General features: G+C 50.7%; 4 protein-coding genes and 1 long non-coding RNA gene across 5 annotated transcripts in view; 1 reads left to right on the plus strand and 4 right to left on the minus strand.

The window, feature by feature from the left end:
• LOC142879788 (uncharacterized) overlaps positions 1 to 22,698 on the plus strand; it is a 236,548-nt gene that overhangs the window by 152,972 nt on the left and 60,878 nt on the right. The gene's annotated exons all lie outside the window — the stretch shown is intronic.
• On the minus strand, positions 299 to 4,441 carry LOC142879792 (delayed-rectifier potassium channel regulatory subunit KCNS2). Its single transcript, XM_076013271.1, has 9 exons — positions 4,084 to 4,441; positions 3,273 to 3,406; positions 2,459 to 2,623; positions 2,177 to 2,348; positions 1,574 to 1,657; positions 1,325 to 1,486; positions 1,173 to 1,256; positions 785 to 877; positions 299 to 703 (listed from the first exon to the last, which is right to left on the minus strand). Exons 1-9 carry the CDS (start codon positions 4,252 to 4,254, stop codon positions 299 to 301), a joined length of 1,470 nt encoding a protein of 489 aa, XP_075869386.1. The 5' UTR covers positions 4,255 to 4,441.
• Positions 11,027 to 13,366, minus strand: LOC142879798 (odorant receptor 131-2-like). The gene is made up of 4 exons (XM_076013277.1): positions 13,129 to 13,366; positions 12,657 to 12,795; positions 11,392 to 11,817; positions 11,027 to 11,311 (listed from the first exon to the last, which is right to left on the minus strand). Exons 1-4 carry the CDS (start codon positions 13,329 to 13,331, stop codon positions 11,027 to 11,029), a joined length of 1,053 nt encoding a protein of 350 aa, XP_075869392.1. The 5' UTR covers positions 13,332 to 13,366.
• LOC142879832 (odorant receptor 131-2-like) lies at positions 15,098 to 16,107 on the minus strand. Its single transcript, XM_076013341.1, has one exon. The coding sequence runs from the start codon at positions 16,027 to 16,029 to the stop codon at positions 15,253 to 15,255; it is 777 nt and encodes a 258-aa protein (XP_075869456.1). The 5' UTR covers positions 16,030 to 16,107; the 3' UTR covers positions 15,098 to 15,252.
• On the minus strand, positions 21,018 to 22,383 carry LOC142879799 (odorant receptor 131-2-like). Its single transcript, XM_076013279.1, has 2 exons — positions 21,954 to 22,383; positions 21,018 to 21,818 (listed from the first exon to the last, which is right to left on the minus strand). Exons 1-2 carry the CDS (start codon positions 22,101 to 22,103, stop codon positions 21,018 to 21,020), a joined length of 951 nt encoding a protein of 316 aa, XP_075869394.1. The 5' UTR covers positions 22,104 to 22,383.

Genomic DNA, 22,698 nt, shown 5'->3' on the forward strand with positions numbered 1-22,698 from the left:
AATATCTGCATTTCATCAATTTTTAAAGTGTTTTCAGAGTCGTGTCAATAAAGAGCTGAACACTGCGGGGCTGCAAAGACTCTGTTGGAGGTTGGTCACCACAACACTCCATCCATCTGCTGCTGCTCCACTACCCCCACCCCCTCCCTTGCACACTGTAGACCCCACTGTGGCCCCACCCAGTGTCCAGGTTGCCCCCCCTGCAGGAGCCAAGAGTTCCCCTCGTTTCCGTTTCACAAAAGCCACTTCCTGGAATCCTGCCCCCTGGTGGCCACCCTCACAGCAGTCGTACCCGCTCCTACTTCAGTGTGGACGTGTAGGACGGGTGCTCTACGAAGCTGTAGTTGACCAGGCCCCCCCCGTAGCCCACGTCGTCGTCGTCGATGTCGTCGATGTCGTCGTCGTTCAGGCTGTCATCGCTCTCGTCGCCCGCGGCCGCCTCCTGGCAGCTCGGCCTGGCCTTGCGCCGCCGGTTGTTGTGGCGCACCGACGCCTCCAGGGCCTTCTGCCGCCGGTAGAAGTGGGAGAACTTGTTGAAGATGATGGTGATGGGCAGCGCCACCACCAGGGTCCCACCCAGGATGCAGCCGCCGGCCGCCAGCTTGCCCGCCACCGTGACGGGCACCACGTCTCCGTAGCCCACCGTGGTCATGCTGACCGTGCCCCACCACCAGCAGGCAGGGATGGTGTCCAGACCCGCGTCCTGGACAAACCAGACACAGGTCAGGCTCTGTGGTTCCTGGGGGGGGGGGGGGGTCCCAGGAAAAGTGGTTGCGACTCCTACCTCCTCGTACTCGGCGGTGTAGGCGATGCCGGAGAAGACGGAGACTCCGACTGCCAGGTACAGCAGCAGGATGCCCACCTCGCGGTAGCTGTGCTGCAGGGGCGAGACCCAGCCGAGAACTGGCTGTAAGGTTCTGCTGTCTAAGGGTGAACCTGGTGGAGGCCAGACCACATCTGGTTCACACCTCCATGATGAGTCACCTGGTATCTACAGGACTATCAGCGAGTGGTTCCCTGGCTGGGTGTCACCTCTAGAGCACAGAATACCCAAAACCTGGTCTGAGACCTTCTCATTGTCCAAGTATCTAATGTTACATGGCACCCAAGAGGTCAAAGGTGGCATATACCATAGTGAACATGGGGGGGGGAGTGGCTGAGTGCCGACTCACCCTCAGAGTCGCCCCCAACGACCGCAGGCCTGTGGAGTGCCGGGCCAACTTCAGCACCCGGAAGATCCTCATCAGGCGGAAGACCTGAGGGGGACAGGCAGCGGGTGAGAGACCGGGACCACCGCACTCAGTCTCACGGGACACATTCAGACCTGTATGAGCCGTCCCAGGTCTCCCAGCTCAGACTCGGATCCCACTGCCAGGTCGAAGAAGAGGGTGATGTAGATGGGAGCCACGGACGCCATGTCGATGATGTTCAGCGGGTGACGGAAGAACTTCTTCTTGTTGGGCGCCAGGAGCAGGCGCATCACCACCTTCAGGGCAGGGGGGGGGGGGTTCTCTGTTGGCAACACTGCACCTCTGAGGGAGGATGTGGCTCTCGCTTGTAGCGCTCTGCTCACCTCCAAGGTGAACCAGCAGGTGCAGAACACCTCCAGGGCCTGCATGGTGGGGTCCTCCAGCAGATTCCCTTCACCGTCGAAAGTCTGAGAATCACAGAAGAGGATTGGTTCCGTGGTTCCCCTGTACTGCACGTCAGTTCTGTCAGGAACACACACACTTCTCTCTCGTGTAAATGTATATATATGTATATATATATATATATATGTATATATATATATACATATATATGTATATATATATATATATATACTAGCTGTAGGATCTACATATAGGGTCTAATCTAGGATCTAAATCTGGGATCTAAATCTAGGATTAGCTTTACTTTGATTTCAGTTTTTCGGTTAGAAATCGCAGGTATGGAAACCCTACAAGATCACAACAGCCCCTTGTGGCTGACTATAGTATTGCTCATTAACGAAAGGGAAATCTTTTCTCAGCCGTTGAAAAAAAAAACATCGGATAGACATGCGTAAGCTCTCTGCATCCCCCCCCCCGCCCCCCCCCCCCCCGCCCCCCCCCACCACCACCCCCATCCGACCCGGAGGAGCTAGCTAGCTAGCTATCTAGCTAGCCAGCCTCTGGCTGCGATTGGCCGGACCGACCTGGTGCTCTGGGATGCTGTTGATGCACATGGTGGCGATGGAGGTGAGCACCACGCTGATGGAGAGCAGGCTGAAGAGCTTACTGGGGATGGAGTAGCCCGGGTTCTCCAGGGTCAGCCACAGACACTTCCTCACGGCGCCGCAGCGCACCTCCTGGAACAGCTGGATGTCCCTGGCAGTGGTAGAGGGCGGCGGTGAGGAGGCGGCGCTTCCCGTCCACAAACACACACACACACACACACACACACACACACACACACACACGGCCCGGCAGCCCTCTACCTGTTCAGGTCGGATATTTCGTCCACCGACGTGTCGATGCTGCTGGCGTCGCTGTCGTCGTCCCAGCTGCGGCGCCGGCTGCTCTCCAGCTTGCGGTCGTGGTAGCGGTAGCTGCAGCACGAGTCCAGGAAGAACTCGTTGATGCCCCAGTACTCGATTTCCTGGCTGGGAGTAACAAGACACAAAGACTTTGTACTCTGTACCAAAGTATAGTTCCTCAGGTATTTGTACTTTTGCGTGAGTGTTTCTCTCCCTGGCGACTGTTTCACGTTGACTCCCTGCACTTGGACTCAGTTCTCTACTTTCTACTGGCTGCGTTGGAAAAACACGCTGCTTCGTGTTTTAACAAACTTCTCATTTATTTTCTAGTTGTTGTTGTTGCATGAAGCGGACCTGTGGGACCTCTGCTGTTGTGCAGTGGAGTGCAGAAGAGGACGATGCTGTGGAGGCTGGAGGTTATTTTGGGGTCCAATGCTCATCAAGACCTTTGACCTCTGACCTCTGACCAGTTCAGTCCAGATAATTCTATCACAACTTTCTCATCTTTTCAAAATGATCAGAAAACATTACCGTGTTACTTTTACTGGAGTACAGGAGTTGAATCAGTACTTTTGCCAGACTGTTTTGTTTGTCTACACAGGTGTCAGTACTTTCACTCAAGTACAGAATGCTTTTTGCGCCCCCTGCTGGATGTGTTCCAGGTGAAAAACCTCCCACGACTCTCTGGCAGCTCCACGGATACACAACACCTCAAAGTGACTCGGCAGCTCCTGTTTGTGTGTGTGTGTGCGTGTGTGTGTGTGTTCAGACGGACCTGAAGGAGAAGACACACAACTCCTCCATGATGTGGAGTTTCCCCGTCTGGTAGAAGTGCAGGACGTACGGGAAGAGGCTCGGGTTCCTGTCAAAGTAAAACTCCTGCCGCTGCACATCGTAGTCGTCACACACCTGCACAGGCAGGGGGAGGAGAGGAGGAGAGGAGAGGAGTGGAGAGGAGAGGAGGGGAGGAGGAGGGGGGAGGAGAGGAGAGGGGAGGAGAGGAGAGGGGAGGAGGAGGAGAGGAGAGGAGAGGAGGAGGGGAGGAGAGGAGAGGAGGGGAGGAGGAGGAGAGGAGAGGAGGAGGGGAGGAGGAGGAGAGGAGAGGAGGAGAGGAGGAGGAGGAGAGGGGAGGAGGGGAGGAGGAGGGAAGGAGAGGAGGGGAGGAGGAGGGAAGGAGAGGAAAAGAGGAGAGGAGGGGGGGAGGAGAGGAGGAGAGGAGGGGAGGGGAGGAGAGGAGAGGAGGGGAGGAGGAGGGAAGGCGAGGAGGAGAGGAGAGGAGGGGGGGAGGAGAGGAGGGGAGAGGAGGAGAGGAGAGGAGGGGAGGAGAGAAGAGGATGAGAGGAGGGGAGAGGAGGAGAGGAGGAGAGGATGAGAGGAGGGGAGGAGAGGAGAGGAGGGGAGGAGGAGGGGAGGAGAGGAGAGGAGGAGGGGAGGGGAGGAGAGGAGGAGGGGAGGAGAGGAGAGGAGAGGAGAGGAGGGGAGAGAGGAGGAGGGGAGAGGAGAGGAGAGGAGGGGAGAGGAGAGGGACCCAGGTCATGAGTGTGGAAGGAAGATCTCGAAGACCCCGCTGAAGATCCCAAACCCACCTGCAGGATGTCCTCCTCCGAGTCGCACGCCAGCAGTTTTCCCAGCCGGGTGTCGGGAAACTTCTTCAGCGAGTTGGAGCAGAGGCTTCTCCTTAGACCGCCCACGTTGACATGGACCAGACCCTCCTGGGGGCCCTGCCGGAACCAGCCGGGCAGGCTCTCCTTCACCATGGTCACCTGCTCCAGAAACGGGCGGACCGCGGCGGGTCACCAGAGGTGGAAAGCTGATCCTCCGTGATACACAAACAGAGGATCTGGGCTCCAAACCTAGAACTGAACTCTAGGATCTCGATGTAGGATTGAAATCTTGGATCGGATTCCAGAATCAAAACCCAGGATGGAACTCTGGGGTCTAAACCTAGGATTTAGATTCAGGATCTACGTGTGGGATCAAAATCAAAGTCCCAGTGAGGGCCATGTCCCAAAGGGTGCAAAATCTGTCCTCCGCATTTGACCCATCGTCTCCTGAGGGTTGGGCAGCAGCGGTACTGCGCCCGGGAAACGTGGGCGCTCCAACCTCGAATACTGGATGCCAAGCAGGGAGGCACTGGCTGGAGATCAAACCCTTAACCTAGCAGTCTCAGGGCGGACACGCGACCACTGGACCCCTGAGCTGGATCAAGATCCAGGATGGAACTCTAGGACCTAAACCTAAACCTAGGACCTAAACCTAGGACCTAAATTTAGAATCAAAATCTACTATCAGAATCTAGGATCAAAATCTTGGATAGAACTCTAGGACCCAAACCTAGGACCTAAACCTAGGATCTAACTAAACCTGTTAGGAAGAACCAAAGTTCTGCTGAGGGAGCCGCCACTGCATGGAGTTCCAGTCCTTCCTTCAGTTCCCAGTCTTGAGTGCTGAGGCGTCCGGAGCAGCCCGAGGCCGGACTGAAGGTTGCGGGTTCAATCCCACAGTTAACCAGTTAACAGCAGTTCTTTTGGGGCCGGCGCCCCCTGCAGGGAGCAGCTGGAAGGAAATACCGTTGGTATTTTTCCAAACTTTTGTCCACAGCCGACGCTGAGGGTTCGACCTTGGAGGCAGCACTTTGATGGCAACGCCGTTATGAAATTTGTCTGGCTGAGTCTCAGATGTCTCCCCGCCTCCTCAACCCCACCCATCCCCACCCACCCCCACCTCCTGTCTCAGACCTCGTCAGCACAAAGAGCAGCAGCAGCAGCAGCTCCTCTAATCTCATCTGCTCCGGCTCCACGCTGACTCTAATGTAATGTCGCAGTTTTATTATTAAGTCAAAACACAAATTGGTCGATGGCCAAAAACAGTGGCTTTGAGTGGATCTGTGACCTTGTACGACCTCCACGTAGTCCCGCCCACAGAACCGTTGGGTCCCAGTCTTCATCAAAAGCTCTTTATTTGTGGCCCCCGGCGCCTCTGAAAAACCCTCCAGCAGAGTGCTTAGCCCTCTGTTTACAGCCAGGATGCAGAGGGGCGGGGTCTCTGACCTGAGAGAGATCTGCTCGGTTTGTGACATCACAATGTCACAAAAGTGCGCGTTTTCAGTTTTTGCGCGATTGCTACGACGCTGAAACTTCCTGTAGGAATGAAGCCTGAGATTTTTCTTCTCCTGCTCCAAAGAATCTCGCCTCCTCCCAGCGGGTTGCGTTTCACGGCCGAGCAGAAATCTCCACGGCTGCTTTTAGACGGGGTCAAAAAAACCCAAGTTGCCATTTTTCGTTTCGTTTTTCTTTCTGTTTGCTTTGTTTATAGGTTTCCTGAGTTAGCAAAGAGCTGTAAAAGTCTGTTTTTCAGGAGAGGAAGTGATAAGAATGCGTCTAAAATAATGCCTTTGTTCTAATAATAGCACAGCGTTGATGTTCTGAAGGCTGCAGGAGCCTCGCATGTCCAGTCGGATGCAGTCGTAACGACGTTAAGCTAGCTGGGTGTTAGCGGTGAGCGCAGGAAGTGGTGTCAGGTGTTGACCTGAGTGCAGTGCTCTGGACGTGGAGCTTCACACTCTTCACCGCAGCTGCCAGGATGATGGCGTGAAGAGAGGTGGGCGGAGCCACAGCTGCATTGCTGGTTGCAACTTAAAATGGTTTCCGGACGCTAACGATAAACTCTGATTTTATTTTTCACTTTATTGAACTAAACTAAACCAAACTGAACTGAAATTCATAGCAGCTCCTCTGCTGCCCTGGGTTAGCATGTCGCTAACTTCGCCCTGCGTCGCTAGTCACAGCCACTGAGATGAAAACAACACAAAGAATGAACGCAAACATCGCATCATTTGTCTCACTGAATCGCGATGTTTGGATTTAAAAAACAAAAACAAATTAGACAAACAAACAGATAGATAAATAAATAGATAAATAGAAGTAGCAGTAGTAGTCGTAGTAGAGCAGTAGTAGTAGAGCAGCAGTACTAGAGCAGTAGTAGTAGAGCAGCAGTAGTAGAGCAGCAGTAGTAGAGAAGTAGTAGCAGTAGTAGAGCAGTAGTAGTAGAGCAGCAGTAGTAGAGAAGTAGCAGCAGTAGTAGTAGTAGTAGTCGTAGTAGAGCAGCAGTAGTAGAGCAGCAGTAGTAGAGCAGCATCAGTAGAGAAGTAGTAGCAGTAGTAGAGCAGCAGTAGCAGCAGTAATAGAGCAGCAGTAATAGAGCAGCATCAGTAGAGAAGTAGTAGTAGAGCAGTAGTAGAGAAGTAGTAGTAGTAGAGAAGTAGCAGCAGTAGTAGTAGTAGTAGTCGTAGTAGAGCAGCAGTAGTAGAGCAGCAGTAGTAGAGCAGCATCAGTAGAGAAGTAGTAGCAGTAGTAGAGCAGCAGTAATAGAACAGCAGTAATAGAGCAGCATCAGTAGAGAAGTAGTAGTAGAGCAGTAGTAGTAGAGCAGCAGTAGTAGAGAAGTAGCAGCAGTAGTAGTAGTAGTAGTCGTAGTAGAGCAGCAGTAGTAGAGCAGCATCAGTAGAGAAGTAGTAGCAGTAGTAGAGCAGCAGTAGCAGCAGTAATAGAGCAGCAGTAATAGAGCAGCATCAGTAGAGAAGTAGTAGTAGAGCAGTAGTAGAGAAGTAGTAGTAGTAGTAGAGCAGCAGTAGTAGTAGCAGTAGTAGAGCAGCAGTAGTAGTAGAGCAGCAGTAGTAGAGCAGCAGTAGTAGAGCAGCAGTAATAGAGCAGCATCAGTAGAGAAGTAGTAGCAGTAGTAGAGCAGTAGTAGTAGAGCAGTAGTAGTAGAGAAGTAGTAGCAGTAGTAGAGCAGCAGTAGTAGAGCAGCAGTAGTAGAGCAGGAGGACAGCAAACGCATCATCTGATTGTTTCCAGTGTGATTTCCGGGAGTGTTCGTCTCTCACTCACCTCAACTCCAGAGCTTCCAGATCTTCAGTCCAACAGCAGCAGATGAAGTCCTTGGTGTCCAGAGCCACACGCTGTCCTGCCTCCTGGAGCTGCTGCTGCTGCTGCTGCTGCTGCTGCTGCTGCGCCTGCAGAAATAAACGTCAATCTATAATTCAGCAGAAGATGCCTCAGCTGCTGCTGCTGCTGCTTCGACACGCAAGCGAGGAGGAGGAGGAGGAGGAGGAGGAGGAGTCAATAAATCAGCGCAGGGTCACACAGTGACCAGACTGAAGGAGGAACCACAGAGCTTCCACTGAGTGAACTTACTGCAGTGCTCAGGGCTCCCTCACAAACATGACGGCAACTTCTCTCACTTTTCTCCTCCTGAGAGAGGGAGGGAGAGAGTGAGAGAGAGAGAGAGAGAGAGGCTCAGAGAAGCTTCAGTCCACTGCAGGAGAAGACAGACTGTCAGAAGATGAAGGAGCCAAAAGACCACCGCAGGAGGAGGAGGAGGTAAGTCGGGGGGGGACAAGGGCGGGGGGGCAGTGGCGGGACAACTGGAGGAGTCCACTCCAGGAGCCTCCTCCTCTTCCTCCTCATCCTCCAGCACCTCCTCCTCCTTCGCCTCCTCCTCCTCCTCCGCCTCCTGAGCTCCACCTTGATTCTATTTTTTGTTCTGAGGGTTGTTGTTGCTTCCTCTGATCAGTGTGTGTGTGTGTGTGTGTGTGTGTGTGTGCGTGTGTGTGTGTGTGTGTGTGTGTGTGTTTACACATATACATATATTTATGTGTATTCGTAATAATAAATTACATGTCTTTTATCTATTACATATATCAATATTTCATTGATATTATTGATCGATTGAGTGATTTTTTTTCAATAAATATATATTTTTTCCTCTCTTCCTCTATAAATATTCATACCGCCGCTCCTCTTTGACCACTGCACGTTTGAGGAGATGCTGCCACCTGGTGGCCAAAGGCCTGCATTGTTGGATTGTGTGGAGGCTGACGCGAGGGTTTGGGAAGTGACATGGAGCTTTGGTCCTCGGAGCTCGAAGGACCAGGATCCCCAGGACCAGAGACCCCAGGACCAGAGACCTCTTGTGTTTTTTTTTTACTTTGACTTTGAACATTTTTTTTTGAACAGCAATTTTTTTTTATTATTATTTATTTTATGAAATGATTTCTTTTTTTTTTAAAGAAAAAAACAAAGAAAAAACATGAATCACTCGAATCAGCGTTTATTGTCAAAGAAGCAGAACCTGACGGAGGTGGGAAGTAAACAAGTACAAGTACTTTTTCGGGCGTGTGTACTTTTACTGTACAGGGTTAAACAGCTCGACGGGCCGAATATGGCCCCCGGGCCGTAGTTTGGGCGAGAAACACACCTGGAAGACGGTGTTGAAGACGGTGTAGGCCGGCATGTTGAAGACAAAGTGTTGGTGGCAGAGGACGTCCCTGGAGAGGTCGCGTGAAGGTCGCTGGGCCAGGAAGGAGACGAACCAGATGAGAGCCATCAGGAGGCCGGTGCGACGCACCGTGCACACACACACCGTGCACATACACACGTGATGCAGCGGCAGGCACACAGCCGCGTAGCGCTCAGCCGCCATGCCGGCCAGGTTCAGAGGGCTGTTCCTGCAGGGGGCGGTAGTGAGTCAGAGAGTCAGGGAGTCAGGAGTCAGGAGTCAGAGAGTCAGGGAGTCAGGAGTCAGGAGTCAGAGAGTCAGGGTGTCAGGGTGTCAGAGAGTCAGAGAGTCAGGAATCAGAGAGTCAGGGAGTCAGAGAGTCAGGGTGTCAGGGTGTCAGAGAGTCAGAGAGTCAGGAATCAGAGAGTCAGGGAGTCAGAGAGTCAGAGAGTCAGGGAGTCAGGGAGTCAGGGAGTCAGAGAGTCAGGAGTCAGTGAGTCAGTGAGCTCCTAAGTGACTGACTTGTTGGTGGTCATGGTGAGCAGTAGCAGGATGCAGCAGGAGGTGAAGTCCAGCCGGACGCTGTGGCTGATGACCAGCAGCACCACGATGATGGTAGATGTAGAGCGCGTACCTGCAGGGGTCAGCAGTCAGGGGTCAGGGGTCAGGGGTCAGAGGTCATGGGTTAGAGGTCAGGGGTCGGGGCGGGCCGGAGCGGCGCCCTCACCTGGCCTCCTGCAGAAAGTGTAGACGAAGGCGCCGTTGATGCAGGTGAGGGCCAGGCCCAGGCTGAAGGCCAGCAGCTGTTTGCTGAGGGCGCCGCCCACACTGTCCTGCCGCGCCGACAGGTTCATGGCCACCAGGTGGCGGCGCAGGGAGGATGGACGCTGACGGCAGCAGCGACTGCTTGCCTCCGATGACTCAATGAGGAAACATCATGGATTCACTCTTCAAACAACAAATGTATCCTTTGACTTAAAGTCGTGGATTGATACAAACTGTTAATTATGGAATGATTCAGAATATTAAAATACATTTTCAATGAAGCAATAGAAATAAATACGTTCCATCATGTGAGGTCTCTATTCTTATGTGCTCTTATTTTCTATTAATGAAAAAACACATTGCTGTTCTTCGTTATTATTATTTTTTATAATTACTTTTTGATTCAAAAACAAAAGTATTACTAAAAATATTTTCTGTAATATTGATAAAAGGCTTCTGGTGAAATACGAGAGGATTTTTGTTTTGAAAACAGGAAGCAGTCAGAATAATGTGAACACATCAGGAAGAGAAAGAAAGGAAAAACACAGTCAGTGTTTTAATTTCACACTGAAGCTGCGATCCCATTGGACACTTTGGCCACCCAGCAGTGGTTGGCCGTACACACACTACACGTCTGGGAGCCACCACCACCACCACCACCGTGTCATTGTAGAGGTCAAAGGTCACTTGTATTCCTCTCCCGGTGCCTGAATAAATTCTGTCTTGAAATATTTCTGCAAGTTTTGATGACAAAACGCACAACAAGAAATCCCCCTGCCCCTCCACCTCCCTGCTGCTGGTTCTCCACAGCAGAACCAGAACCAGAACCAGAACCAGCTGCATTCCCAACGGGCTGAACTGCTCGGAGAAAACCAAAGAAACCTTCAGCACAAAGTGGATGAGCGTGGAACTCCCGTCTGTGTTTCCTCTCCGCCTTCGCACCTCCGCCTGCACGGCCGCACGCCACCGCTTTGAGCAAGGCCTCTGATTGGTCGACGCTGTGACAATGACAACGATGTCATCGGACCAAAGGGAGGCGCCGCCCACTTTTTTTTTTTTTAGAGTTGAGAGAATGAAACCTTTGGACGCTTCAACAGTTGCGACACGGGTTTTAGAATAGAATCATGATTTCATCTTTATTGATCCGCTGAGTGTAGCTGCAGCAGCAGCAGCAGCAGCAGCAGCAGCAGCAGCAGCAGCAGAGACACAAGGTGGAAATAGCATCAATATTGTGTGTAGCAGATGAGATGAATATCTTATATCTCTAAATAAGATAAAGATAAAAACCTATATGCAATTTAAAGTGCTGGGGTTTGTGTGTGTGTGCGTGTGTGTGTGTGTGCGCACGTTGTGTTCATTTTGACATCTTTAATAATATCAATCATCAATAACGATTTTTTTTTTTTTTTTTTTTCAGAAAAAGAAATTTTAATATACAGCTGCAGGCTTCCACTTCCTGCACGCAGCCTGGACCTCCAGCGCCCCCTAGTGGCCGACCTTCTGCGGAAGCCACAGCGGCCTGACGCGGCCGGGGCCCAAGCCCAGGCCGGGTCCGAGGCCCGGGCCGGGGCCCCAGCAGGCCAGGTAGCGGGCCCAGTACCTGCGGAACTGCTCGTCCCGGAAGCCGTAGATGACGGGGCTGAGGAAGCGAGGGATGATGTAGACCACCAGGAAGAAGATGTAGCGGATCTCCAGGCTGAGGCCCGGGAAGAGGGAGATGAGCGCCGCCTGCAGGGAGGGCACCACGAAGGCCAGCATGCAGAGCAGCAGCTGGGAACGCGAGCGCCTGGAATTAATTCTTTTGCATTCTTCACCCGGTGCCCGCCCCCCTGGTGGCGGCGGTGTGGTACCTGCACGCCGTGCAGCAGCACGGTGTTGCGGGCCTTGCGCACCGACGGCAGGCCGGCGGAGGCGGCGCGCGCCGTCAGCATGATCTTGCAGTAGGTGTAGAGCAGCGCCAGCGCCACGAAGGACAGGTAGACGCCGTCGAAGGCGCAGTTCTTGTAGTAGACGGAGCGGTGGCGGAACAGCAGCGGCTGGTCGCAGAAGATGGCGCCGCGGAAGAAGCCCGGCGGCTCGTGCGCCAGCGCCACCAGCAGGTCGCTGAGGGGCGGCGCGGCCGCCAGCGCCAGGATGGCAGCCAGCACCAGGAAGGTGCGCGGCGCCGTGCACACCTGGCCGTAGTGCAGCGGGAAGCAGATGGAGACGTAGCGCTCCACCGCCATGCCGGCCAGGATGAGCGGCGTGGAGCGGGTGGTGAGCACCGCCGTCATGATCTGGAGGGGGAGGGGGGGAAGGGGGGGGGTCAAAGGTCAAGGGCTCAATCTCCAGAGATAAAGTAGAACAAGCATGGCCCCAGGGGCCATATACAGATGGATAGCTAGCTAGCTAGCTAGCTAGATAGGTACTGTAGGGACTAGATTTACTAGAAGAACCAGAGGAGCAATCAGAACCATTGGAACTACAGCAGGCGTGGGCAAACTATGGCCCTGGGGCCATATGCGGCCAATTAAGCTTCTTTATTCGGACACTGAACTTGAAGAAATGACATCAACATTCAGTCATCAAACAGCTGCACCTCCTCCATGTCTGCAGTGTTTGCAGAGTCATGTCAATAAAGACCTAAAACCCCTGCTGGTTCTGGGTGGTTCTGGATGGTCCTAAGAGCTAAACACCCTGGTGGGGCTTCAAAGACACTGACTTGGTTGCAACGTTGCTTCATTTTCCAGTGACATTCCAGCAACATGTTTCCTCCATGATATCCCAGGATGCATTGTTTCCTCCTATGAGGAGGCTCACCACAACACTCCATCCATCTGCTGCTGCTCCGCTACCCCCCCCCCGGCACACTGTAGACCCCACTGTGACCCCAGCAGTCAAACAGTCCCCCCCCCCTCCACGGACTACAACAACACCATGGATTTATTATATTAGAAGAACTGGACACTGGGCTGGCATTATGGCAAAGTGGTGATTTTACCCCACCATCCAGTGGCCACTTGAGGTACTGCAGTCAAAAAAAATCCCAACCGGCTGGATGGATGGTTGATGATGGATGATGGATGATGGATGATGGATGATGGATGGATGATGGAGGAGTGGCGGAGCGACTGACCAGGCAGCAGCAGACGGAGGCGTGGATCTTCCTGAAGACGTAGCTGAGGACGTAGAGCGCCGTCACCAGGCTGAGCTGCAGCGCGTCGTTCACCACCATGCACACAAACATGATGTAGCGCGGGTTCTCGTAGAACAGGCTGCACACACGCACACACACACACACACACACACACACACACACACACACACACACACACACACACACCTCTGTCTTGAAGATACAACTCAGAACAGAGCTCATTAAAAGGATTCAGAGGCTTTGCAGGGTTTGTTTGTTGTTGCTGGTGAAGGTGTTGTTGTGCAGCACCACCACCACATGAACGCACACACAATGCTTCTACACCACAACAACAACAACAACAACAAAAACGATGTTGAGTTTTCTTTGTATGTTTGTTTTGTCAAGATCTGCTGCTGCAGGATTGTTCCGCTGGGTGTGTGTGTGTGTGTGTGTGTGTGTGTGTGTGCACCTGTGCTGCAGGAAGGTGTGCACCATGCTGCCGTTGATGACGCTGAGAGTCAACCACACCAGCATGGCCACGATGTTCTTGGTGAGGGCGTTGGCGAAGCTGTCCTTGGGCGTGCCCACGGCGCCCCCTGGCAGCACTGAGCTGCCATTAGCGGCGCTCAGCAGCTCCAGCGGCGACCAGGCGGCGGTGGTGTTGAGCAACATGTAGAGGGCGCCGGAGAGTCGGAAGGTGTCGACAGGCCGAGACACTTCTGTGGTCTTTGTTGACGTTGGTTTGTGATTTTTTAATTTTTTTTCAATTTTCTCCAGTTTTTTTTTTTTACCGACAATTTTTTATAACGTCAAGCGGAAAGAAGAGCGCAACGTCCACGATGGTCACCATCGTCAGCTCGCACAATCAGCAGGCGGCTGTGAGTCAAAGGAAAGACGGCAACAGTGCTTTAAAATGCTGTGGAAAACTCAGATTGCAGGCATCGTTTTCCTTCTTTAGATATCATACATGTATGTCTGTCTATATGTTCATATATACTGGACGTCCCAAAAATGTATACACACTTTAGCAGCTGATAACAAACTCTGTTCTCTGTTTTTTCTTTGCAGACAAAAACCCATTGGAATTAATGACGGCAGCCAGGAACTTCCTTCCAAAGTGCTGCTGGAAGTATGAAAATACAGTGCAGTGGGAGGAGACAGAGTTTGAACACGAGTCACCAACACGAGTCACCAACACGAGTCACCAACACGAGTCACCAACACGAGTCACCATCACTGCCGTCAGAGGGGGAGTTTGTCATGATGAATCAGTTCCAGGAGCACTTTAGAAGGAATGCTCACCGTACTCACCTGAAGACCTCCTGGGCTTCATGGCCATCAAATCAAAATAGTCCTGAAAAAATGACAACAACAATAATAATAATAATAATAATAATAACAATAATAATAATGATAATAACAATAAGGTACCCAGCAGTGATCAATCTAATGAGTTTCTTTGTTCAACGTCCCAGGGTAAAAGACTTCAGTTCTTCATTCTTTACCTCCGCCGTCCACCGCACCGACTCCGGGCCGGTGGGGAAGAGAGACGCTGAGACCTCAGTGGCATCAGTCCACTCAGGAACCAATCAGGAACCACTACTGGTGCCACTCAGTCAGACGACCACAGAACACAAATGAACCGGAACCAACAGCAAGCTCACCTGCTGAGTGACCTTCCGCCAGCAGCACCACGCAAATTTAAGGCTGTCTGTGGCAGGTGTGTGTGTGTGTGTGTGTGTGTGTGTGTCAGTCTCCATAGTGATGGGTGAAAGGTCGTGATGATGCCATCGATCCTGTTGTGCTCCCTAAAGAGCTCATCCCTCCTCCATGACTCCAGCTGAGCAGCTGTGTGGGATTCACCGTCCACAAAACTGAACTGCTGCTGTTTTCATGCAGGGCAAAAACCAGAGGGCCGAGTGCAAACCTTGGTTGCTGCTGTCGTGCTTTGTAACTCTGGGAACACTGGGAACTCTGGGAACTCTGGGAACACTGGGAACTCTGGGTACTGTGAGAACACTGGGAACACTAGGAACTCTGGGAACACTAGGAACTCTGGGAACACTGGGAACACTGGGAACACTAGGAACACTGGGAACTCTGGGAACTCTGGGAACACTGGGAACTGTGAGAACTCTGGGAACACTGGGAACTCTGGGAACTCTGAGAACTCTGAGAACACTGGGAACTCTGGGAACTCTGGGAACACTGGGAACACTGGGAACTCTGGGAACTCTGGGAACTCTGGGAACGTTCTGATTGGTTGGCGAGTCTGGGACCTTTGGACAAGTAGCTCACAGTTTGAACAGGAAGTGTTTCCTGTGATACTTTTTTGGATGTACTGTGTGTGTCCATGGATGGGACACACATTATTCTCTCTGAACTTTTTTTTTTTTGGAGCAAATGAGTTGAATCAGTGCCTTCACTTGCACCACAGATTTTACACAAGTGTCCGTACGTTTCCATCAGTGCAGAATGTGAAAATGTTTGCTACCTCAGGAGGTTTTGTAAATTTACTTTTTATTCAGTGTTCAAAGTCAGCAGGTTTTCCTTTGCAGTACCACCCCCACCCCCACCCCCACCACCACCAACGCTACTTGGGTCCTGGCTGCTCCTGGCTGGCTGGGGCCAGTTTAACCCTGCAGCGGCTGCTCTGCAGGTGCATCACGAGGTACCTCCTGAACTTCCTGTCCCTGAGGCCGTAGACGATGGGGCTGAGGAAGCGGGGCAACATGTAGACGATGAGGTAGTTGGCATAGCGGATTTCCAGGATCCTGCCGGGGAAGATGAGCTGCAGCACCAGCTCCACGCTGGGTGAGATGTAGGAGAGCATGCACATGGCCAGCTGGGCGCCGTGCAGCAGGATGGTGTTCCGGGCCCTCTGGGCCGACGTCCTCTCCGTGGCCAGCGCCCGGGCGGCAAACAGGATCCTCAGGTAGGTGAAGAGCAGGGTGAGGAAGACGCAGGAGAAGTACATGACGTCAAAGACCAGGCGCTTGGTGGCCAGGACCGGGTCCTTGAAGACGTTGTGCCGCAGGCAGAAGACCGACTGGTGGAAGAAGCTCAGCGACTCGGTGGCCAGCGTGACGAAGAGGTCGGTGATGTCTGGCGTCACCGAGATCAACCAGATCAGGCCGATGACCGCGTAGGTGCGGCGCACTGTGCAGATCTGAGAGTGGCGCAGGGGCTCGTGGATGGCGATGTAGCGCTCCAAGGCCATGCTGGCCAGGCTGACCGGCGTGTTCCTGGTGGTGAAGACGGCCAGCAGGATGAAGATGCAGCACACCGACACCTTGATCTTGTACAGGACGTAGCTGAGCACAAAGAGGGTGACGGTGACCGTCAGCTGCACGGCGTCGTTGATCACCATGTGGATGAAGAGGATGTAGCGGGGGTCCTCGTAGAAGGTCTGCAGGAGGTGCGAGGGGGCAGAGACTCTGGTCAGGAAGGCCTGGAGGTGGAACCTGAGGGGCCCGATGTCGCCCCCTGTAGGGGGTGCACCGTTTTGCAGCGGCATTCGCTACACGGTCTGCTCAGTTGATCCCACAATGCATTGCTGAAAGCAGCGTGCGACCAATCGGGTCACTAACACAGCAATATATCCCATCATGCATTGCACTCACAGTTGACCCAAAGGTAGAAAAGGTGAGAGGAGCTTAATGTGGGAAGATACTCAGTAACATATATACTTGTCACAAAAATGCATATACGTAGATACATATATATATTCTTGTATATGTATATATATACATGTGTGTGTGTGTGTGTCTGTGTGTGTGTGTGTGTGCACCTGGTGCCTGAAGAAGATGACAACCAGAGTCCCGTTGATGTAACTCAGAATGAGCCACACCAGCACCACGATGAAGTTCTTGAGCAGAGCCGTGCTGTAGGTGTCCCTGACGAGCAGGAGCTGCCAGCAGAGGGCGCCAAACAGACAGAACGCAACCTGGTGAGGTCGCGCGATGCTTTTGGAAACAGCTGTGTTCAGTCACCATAGTCATCCACTCACAAACACATTGCGTCAAGTGTAACCTTCCTCAAGACTGAGGCAGAGGAGAGCAGAGAGACAGCAGAAAGAAAAGTCTCAATAGCTCAGTTTCACTTTGGTAAACAAACAAACAAACAAACAAACTCCTCCCAAAAGACAAAAACAATTTTACATAACGGTCATTTTATCGATTCAGATCAGAAACAAATTTATCCAAAGGAAAATAGCAAGAATTTTCATTTCCTTTCATTGTCAAGATTGAGACATTTCTTTGATTAGGGTCTAAAGATGGAGCACAAACAAGACAAAAACAAGTAAAGCAGTAAGCAAACAAATAAGAAAAGAATCCTCAGGTCAAAACCATTGGTGAATCAGCGTGACTGAGTCAGAGAATCAGTGGGTTTCCACTCAGTCACCTGGTTGGGAGTGGACATGTTTCCTCCAGGAGTTGGACTGAAGCTCATACTTTACCCAAATCTGCCGGAGGGAGAGAAGAAACAATCACGTGGCTTTAGTCAATTAAAACAGCAGCAGCAGCAGCAGCAACAGCAGCAGCCCTCCAGGTCCACACTGAGGATCAAACTCCTTGATTATAATGAGTCACTTAAAATGTAGAAGAAGAAGAAGAAGAAGAAGAAGAAGAAGGAGGAGGAGAAACAACCATTATACACTTTAAGTATTGAAACTCCTCTCAGTGCCTTGGTGCTCCACCGGCATGCAGTTCAACCTACCTGTGCCACAAGCACAGAGGGCAGTGGAGTCAGAGACTGAGCCTTTATAATCCCAGATCCTTGGGTCCTCCTCCCCAGATCAGGTCCACAGATGACGGTGACACACCATTAAACAGCGGTTCAACGGCTTCAATAGGTCGGCCCGGAACTAACTGAGGGATGTTGGGTCGTGATGTCAGATGGTTATGTGTAACTACAACGTGTTGTTTGTAAAGCTGAAGGTAAAATGTTGTAATGTGTGCATTACTTTCATACTTGTGACAATTGTAATAATTTGGATTTATTGTAGTAATCGGTCCTCTTTGACAACTATCTGCGACGTGCTGCTTGTTAATTCTGTGATTGAATTTCGGAAGAGAGTAAGTTGCCGTGCTTTGACTTGACTTTAAGGTTTAGAGTCTCCAATAGACCGGGGAAAACACTCAGTGTTGTTGCTAACCCCCACAAAGCATCGTCCAAACCTGGAACTGAACCTGCTTGGACTCAAAATGAAACTTGGAGCCCTAAAAATCAGCACCACTAAAAGAGACTCAAACACTGGAGGCTGCTCACAAAATGTATAAAGTTAGTCCAAACATAGTTGTTGTCCAAAGGAAAAAACAACAACAACAACAACAACAACAACAACAACAAACTAAGTTGGAAAGAAAAACCAAGACAATCAAATACACATGGCCCTCATAGCTCCTCAGCTAGTTAGGTGGTTGGTTTGGTTGGTGGTTGCTTGCTTGATTGATTGATTGATTGGTTGGTTGGTGGTTGGCTGGTTGGTGGTTGCTTGGTGCTTGGAGGTTGGTGGTTGGTTGTTGCTTGGTTCTGCTTTCCATATGCAGCATAAGTTTGATGTAAAAACTGAAAATTCGAGCAGGTACACAAAAAACAAATGGAAAAACAATTTTCCATCTTGGTTCATTTATGTAGTTGTTGGACTTGTGATGGCTGCATGACGATGCGCTATGTATTTTCTCACCTATTAAAAAAAGCGTTATTTGAAAGAGTGTTTTCACGGCGCGTCATCGAAACCCGAAATCGCCGTCTTGGGAGATACTCGCACTGCAACTACACTGTGAATGTAGCAACACAGCCAGATTATTGTCGCACAAAATGGTTAATTATTGCCGTACTTTGGCTGCAATAAGCGGTAAAACTGAGGAAAACATCTGAAGTACTTTCCACGACCAAAAGTCATCACAACTTAGCCAGAGGAGTGCGAAAAACTGTCCAAAGAACGGAGAGGTTTGTGGCTGCCACGCAATCTGTGATTTCATTGACACAAATATGACCGTTAACAAGTTCAACATAACTGAAAAAGTGATTGTATGTCATTGGAGATTTTCCCTTTACTTCATCACATTAACTCTTTATCAAGCCCTTGACAGGCTTTAGCTGCTTGATAACTATCACGGATGATTATAATCAGGTGTGTTAAAGTGGAGAGATATCTAAAACATGCAGGACAGTGGATCTCAAGAGGCCATTGAGTCAGAGCATCGCTTACGTTGGCTTTTATTTCACACATGCCATCGATTGGCTGGGACCGCGTCTCCCTCACCCAACCGCACACCATCCTGTTACAGGTATCCACACCTTCATAACACTTCACTTCTTCAGCTGTATATGGGCTTGGAGAAAAGACAATGTAGTTCACCATATCTGGATACAATATTGAGGGCAGAACTGTGGTTGTAGGTCCCGAAGCCCCGGACAAATTCTGTACCTACACCGGGTCATCTTTCCAAGACGAGGGCGGGGGGGCTCGCTCGTACAGGTCTTTACCTCCTAATTGTTCATTACATCGCTGTTTCTCCCGCTGACCGAGTCCTTCTCTCTATATTTTCGCAACGTCCACACGTTCCTCTTGGCTTCCCCTGTAGTTTTGACATTTAAAATTCCACCAAAAATGTACATTCAATGTGCCGGTCATTGTATTGTTTACATCTGAGTGTGGTCAATATGGCCGCGCTTCGGGGTGACTTGCAAAAATATGACGTCGGTGAAAACAGTCTATAGTGACGTTCATTTACGTTTGAATTCCACTCACCTCCCAGCCAAAATGTGGATGTAGTATAACTGGCCAATCGGAGGAGAGGGACGATGTTGCTGGGCAAAACTTGGAACTGAAATTGTGCGCGGCTGTGGGGGGGGGGGGGGGGGGGTAGCTGCTGGTGCGAGCGTTATGTAATTCTAAATGTGGGAAGATGCTTATTATTATTATTATTATTATTATTATTATTATTATTATTATTATTATTATTATCATATGTACTTGTCACGAGACCACACAGACACACATATATGAGTGTACATTTATTAACACATTGATTGATTCATTTATTTATTTATTATCATCTGCCGGACGTTTTAATAATGCGACCATGATGACGTCATAAACGGTGCCAAGAGTGGCGTTCGAAAGCGTTAATGAGGCTAATATGTGCACTATAATGCTAGCTACAAATAACTGGCTGGTAGTTGGGGACGAGTGCTTGAATTCGGACAGCCGCCGTGTTCAGAGCCGGTCCGGTCGGTTCCAGTGGAGTCCAGTCCGTCAGCAGGCGCCAGGTGACGACTTTTGCTGGAGTTTATCTGACGCCGAACTTTGACTTCCGGGTGCGTGGAAACGTCGCCGGCGCGCGGAAACGAGCGGACAACGTCGAGTCGTAGCCGGGTTGTGGATGTATTGTCAAGGCAATGGCGGTCTTTCCGGTGAGTAACATTCCTTGAAAACTATCCTCGGCTGTTTAAGGTTGTTGTGAAAGCCGCTAACCCCCCTGGGCACACTGGCGTCAATGACGTCCAACCTGGCTCATCGACAGATTGAGGTTCTGGTACCTTCTCTCACCATGAGAGAGATTCATTGACTTGATATTTTAGACAGTGGTGCATTCTTCTGCTGTGCTGCCAGCGTCACATCCAGGGAGTTTTTATTTAAAAACAAAAAAAAACAAAAAACAAAACCCCCCCCCCCAAAAAACAAACAACAACTCCAAACATGGTTGTTTTAATGTTTTCATTTGTATACAGCATGTTTATTGTTTTTTCTTACATCATCTAAAGGTGGATCACATGAACCTAATTGAAAAAAAGAATAAGAAAACACAGCACAACCTCACACCTTTCATACCTTTCAGAAAACAACCTGTATCCAGTACTAAGACACTTATGCTCACGTTCATCAGCCTTTTCTGCGCAGCATCACATCGCCAACAAACCACGCACCCACTGGTTCTCAACTGGTGGAGTCTCTGGACCCGCACCTTTTTCTTCTTCATGAAGTCATAACCCAAATTTATTCCACAAAAATAACTACTTCAGCCCACTTTCTATCATGTCTAAATAAATTGTTGAGTTGCGCTGTGTGCCCTGCAAAATAAATGCCCAACATTTTCTTTATAACCATGTACATTTTAAAATGAAATGAAAAGGGAAGCTGCAACCCAATCAAAACATCTTTGCAACCCACCAGTTGAGACTCTGCACTAAACCTTTAAAATCAAATCAACAACAATGGATTCTGCCAATAATTTCCATTCTTTTAGCGTCAGCGCACCAATAATTACACAGATTCACGTCTCACAAACTCCCAGACCTGCTTTGTTAAACTGCGGCCCCACGTTGCACTTGGTCTGTGACCCTGCGTCAGGTCCCCACACTCATCTTACAGAGCAGATAGCGGGTCATGTACCTCCTGAAGGACTCGTCCCGCAGGCCGTACACCAGCGGGCTGGCCAGCCGCGGCATCACGTTGCTGAAGATGTAGGAGGCGAAGCGAATGTCGCTGAGTCTCTCGGGGAGCAGGTAGAGGAGAGCGCTTTCAAGCATGGGCCGCACGTAGACCAGCATGCCCAGCAGCAGCTGCACGCCGTGCAGGGCCACCGTGTCACGGGCCTTCTTGTTGTGGGCCGCCTTGTTGGCCGCCTTGTTGGCCGCCTTGTTGGCCACCTTGGCCGCGTGCAGGATGCGGGTGTAGGTGTAGAAGAGCGCCAGCCACACCGCCACCAGGAAGAGCACGTGCGTGGCCACCTGCTTCCTCAGGCTGTAGGGGTTCCGGAAGACAAACTGGCGGGCGCAGCTCACGCGCGAGCGGAAGAAGGCCGGCGGCTCGGTGGCCAGGACCAGGAAGATGTCGGGCGCGATGGCCAGGATGCTGAACGCCCAGATGAGGGCGATCAGCCAGTACGTCCTCCTGACGGTGCAGAGCTGGGCGTGGCGCAGCGGCAGGCACACGGCCACGTAGCGCTCGGCCGCCATGCTGGCCAGGTTGAGCGGCGTGTTGTGCGTGGTGATGATGGTCACCACCAGCACCACCAGGCACAGCGAGGTGTTGATGGTGCGCAGGGCGTACATGACCACGTGGAGCAGGGTGGAGAGGACCAGCTGCATGGTGTCGTTGATCACCAGGTGGATGAAGAGGATGTAGCGGGGGTTGCAGTTGAAGATCTGAGGGAGAGAGGGAGAGAAAAAACTGCTCAAAAAACGAAATAATGATAATGAATGCATCATTTGAAGACAGTGAAACCTTCAGAATCCCTGCGTTCCCCTGCATGTAGTTCCAAGCAGATGTGGTTACCAGACCTGGTGCTTGGTGAAGGTGTGGATCTGTGTCCCGTTGATGTAGTTGATGGAAACGCAGAGGACCGTGACGATGGCGTTCTTGGTCACCACGCTGAAGAAGGATTCCATCGGCGGCAGCGGCCAAGTCTGATTGACGGACGAAACATTCATCTCTCCAAACTCCTGAAATAAGAGCACAGCTTGTTGGTTCTTTCTGAATGCAATGCAACATAGGTCAAATCTTGGTAAATCTCAATATTATATTGATATTTCTTATTGGATCGATATTTATTTCCAGAGTTGGCCAAAGTATTCACATTCTGTCCATGAATCAAAGTACGGATACTTGTCTAAAAAAACACTCTGGTAAAAGTAAAAGCATTCATTCAAGTCAAGTCAAAGGAAGAAATGACTGAAATGTACTGCAGTAAAAAGTGAAATCTATCTATCTATCTATCTATCTATCTATCTATCTATCTATCTATCTATCTATCTATATATATATATATATATATATATATATATATATATATATATATGTGTGTATATATATATGTATATATATATATATATATATGTATACCTGGAGTCACATTGGTTCTGTGAGTAATCATTTGCTATTGACTGTCTGCAAAGATGATGGCATTGCAGTGTGAGCGGTAAGAGAAGGGACTGTACGTACCCAGCGGCTCATCTCCTCATTAGAACAGCACCAGTCCACGCACAGGCCATATATATATATAGCGCCCTCCGCTGGTGGAACACC

This window comes from Nelusetta ayraudi, unplaced genomic scaffold, assembly GCF_046127955.1.
Source record: "Nelusetta ayraudi isolate G7.1 ecotype Tasmania unplaced genomic scaffold, CSIRO-AGI_Nayr_v1 ptg000146l, whole genome shotgun sequence".
NCBI classification, from domain to species: domain Eukaryota; kingdom Metazoa; phylum Chordata; class Actinopteri; order Tetraodontiformes; family Monacanthidae; genus Nelusetta; species Nelusetta ayraudi.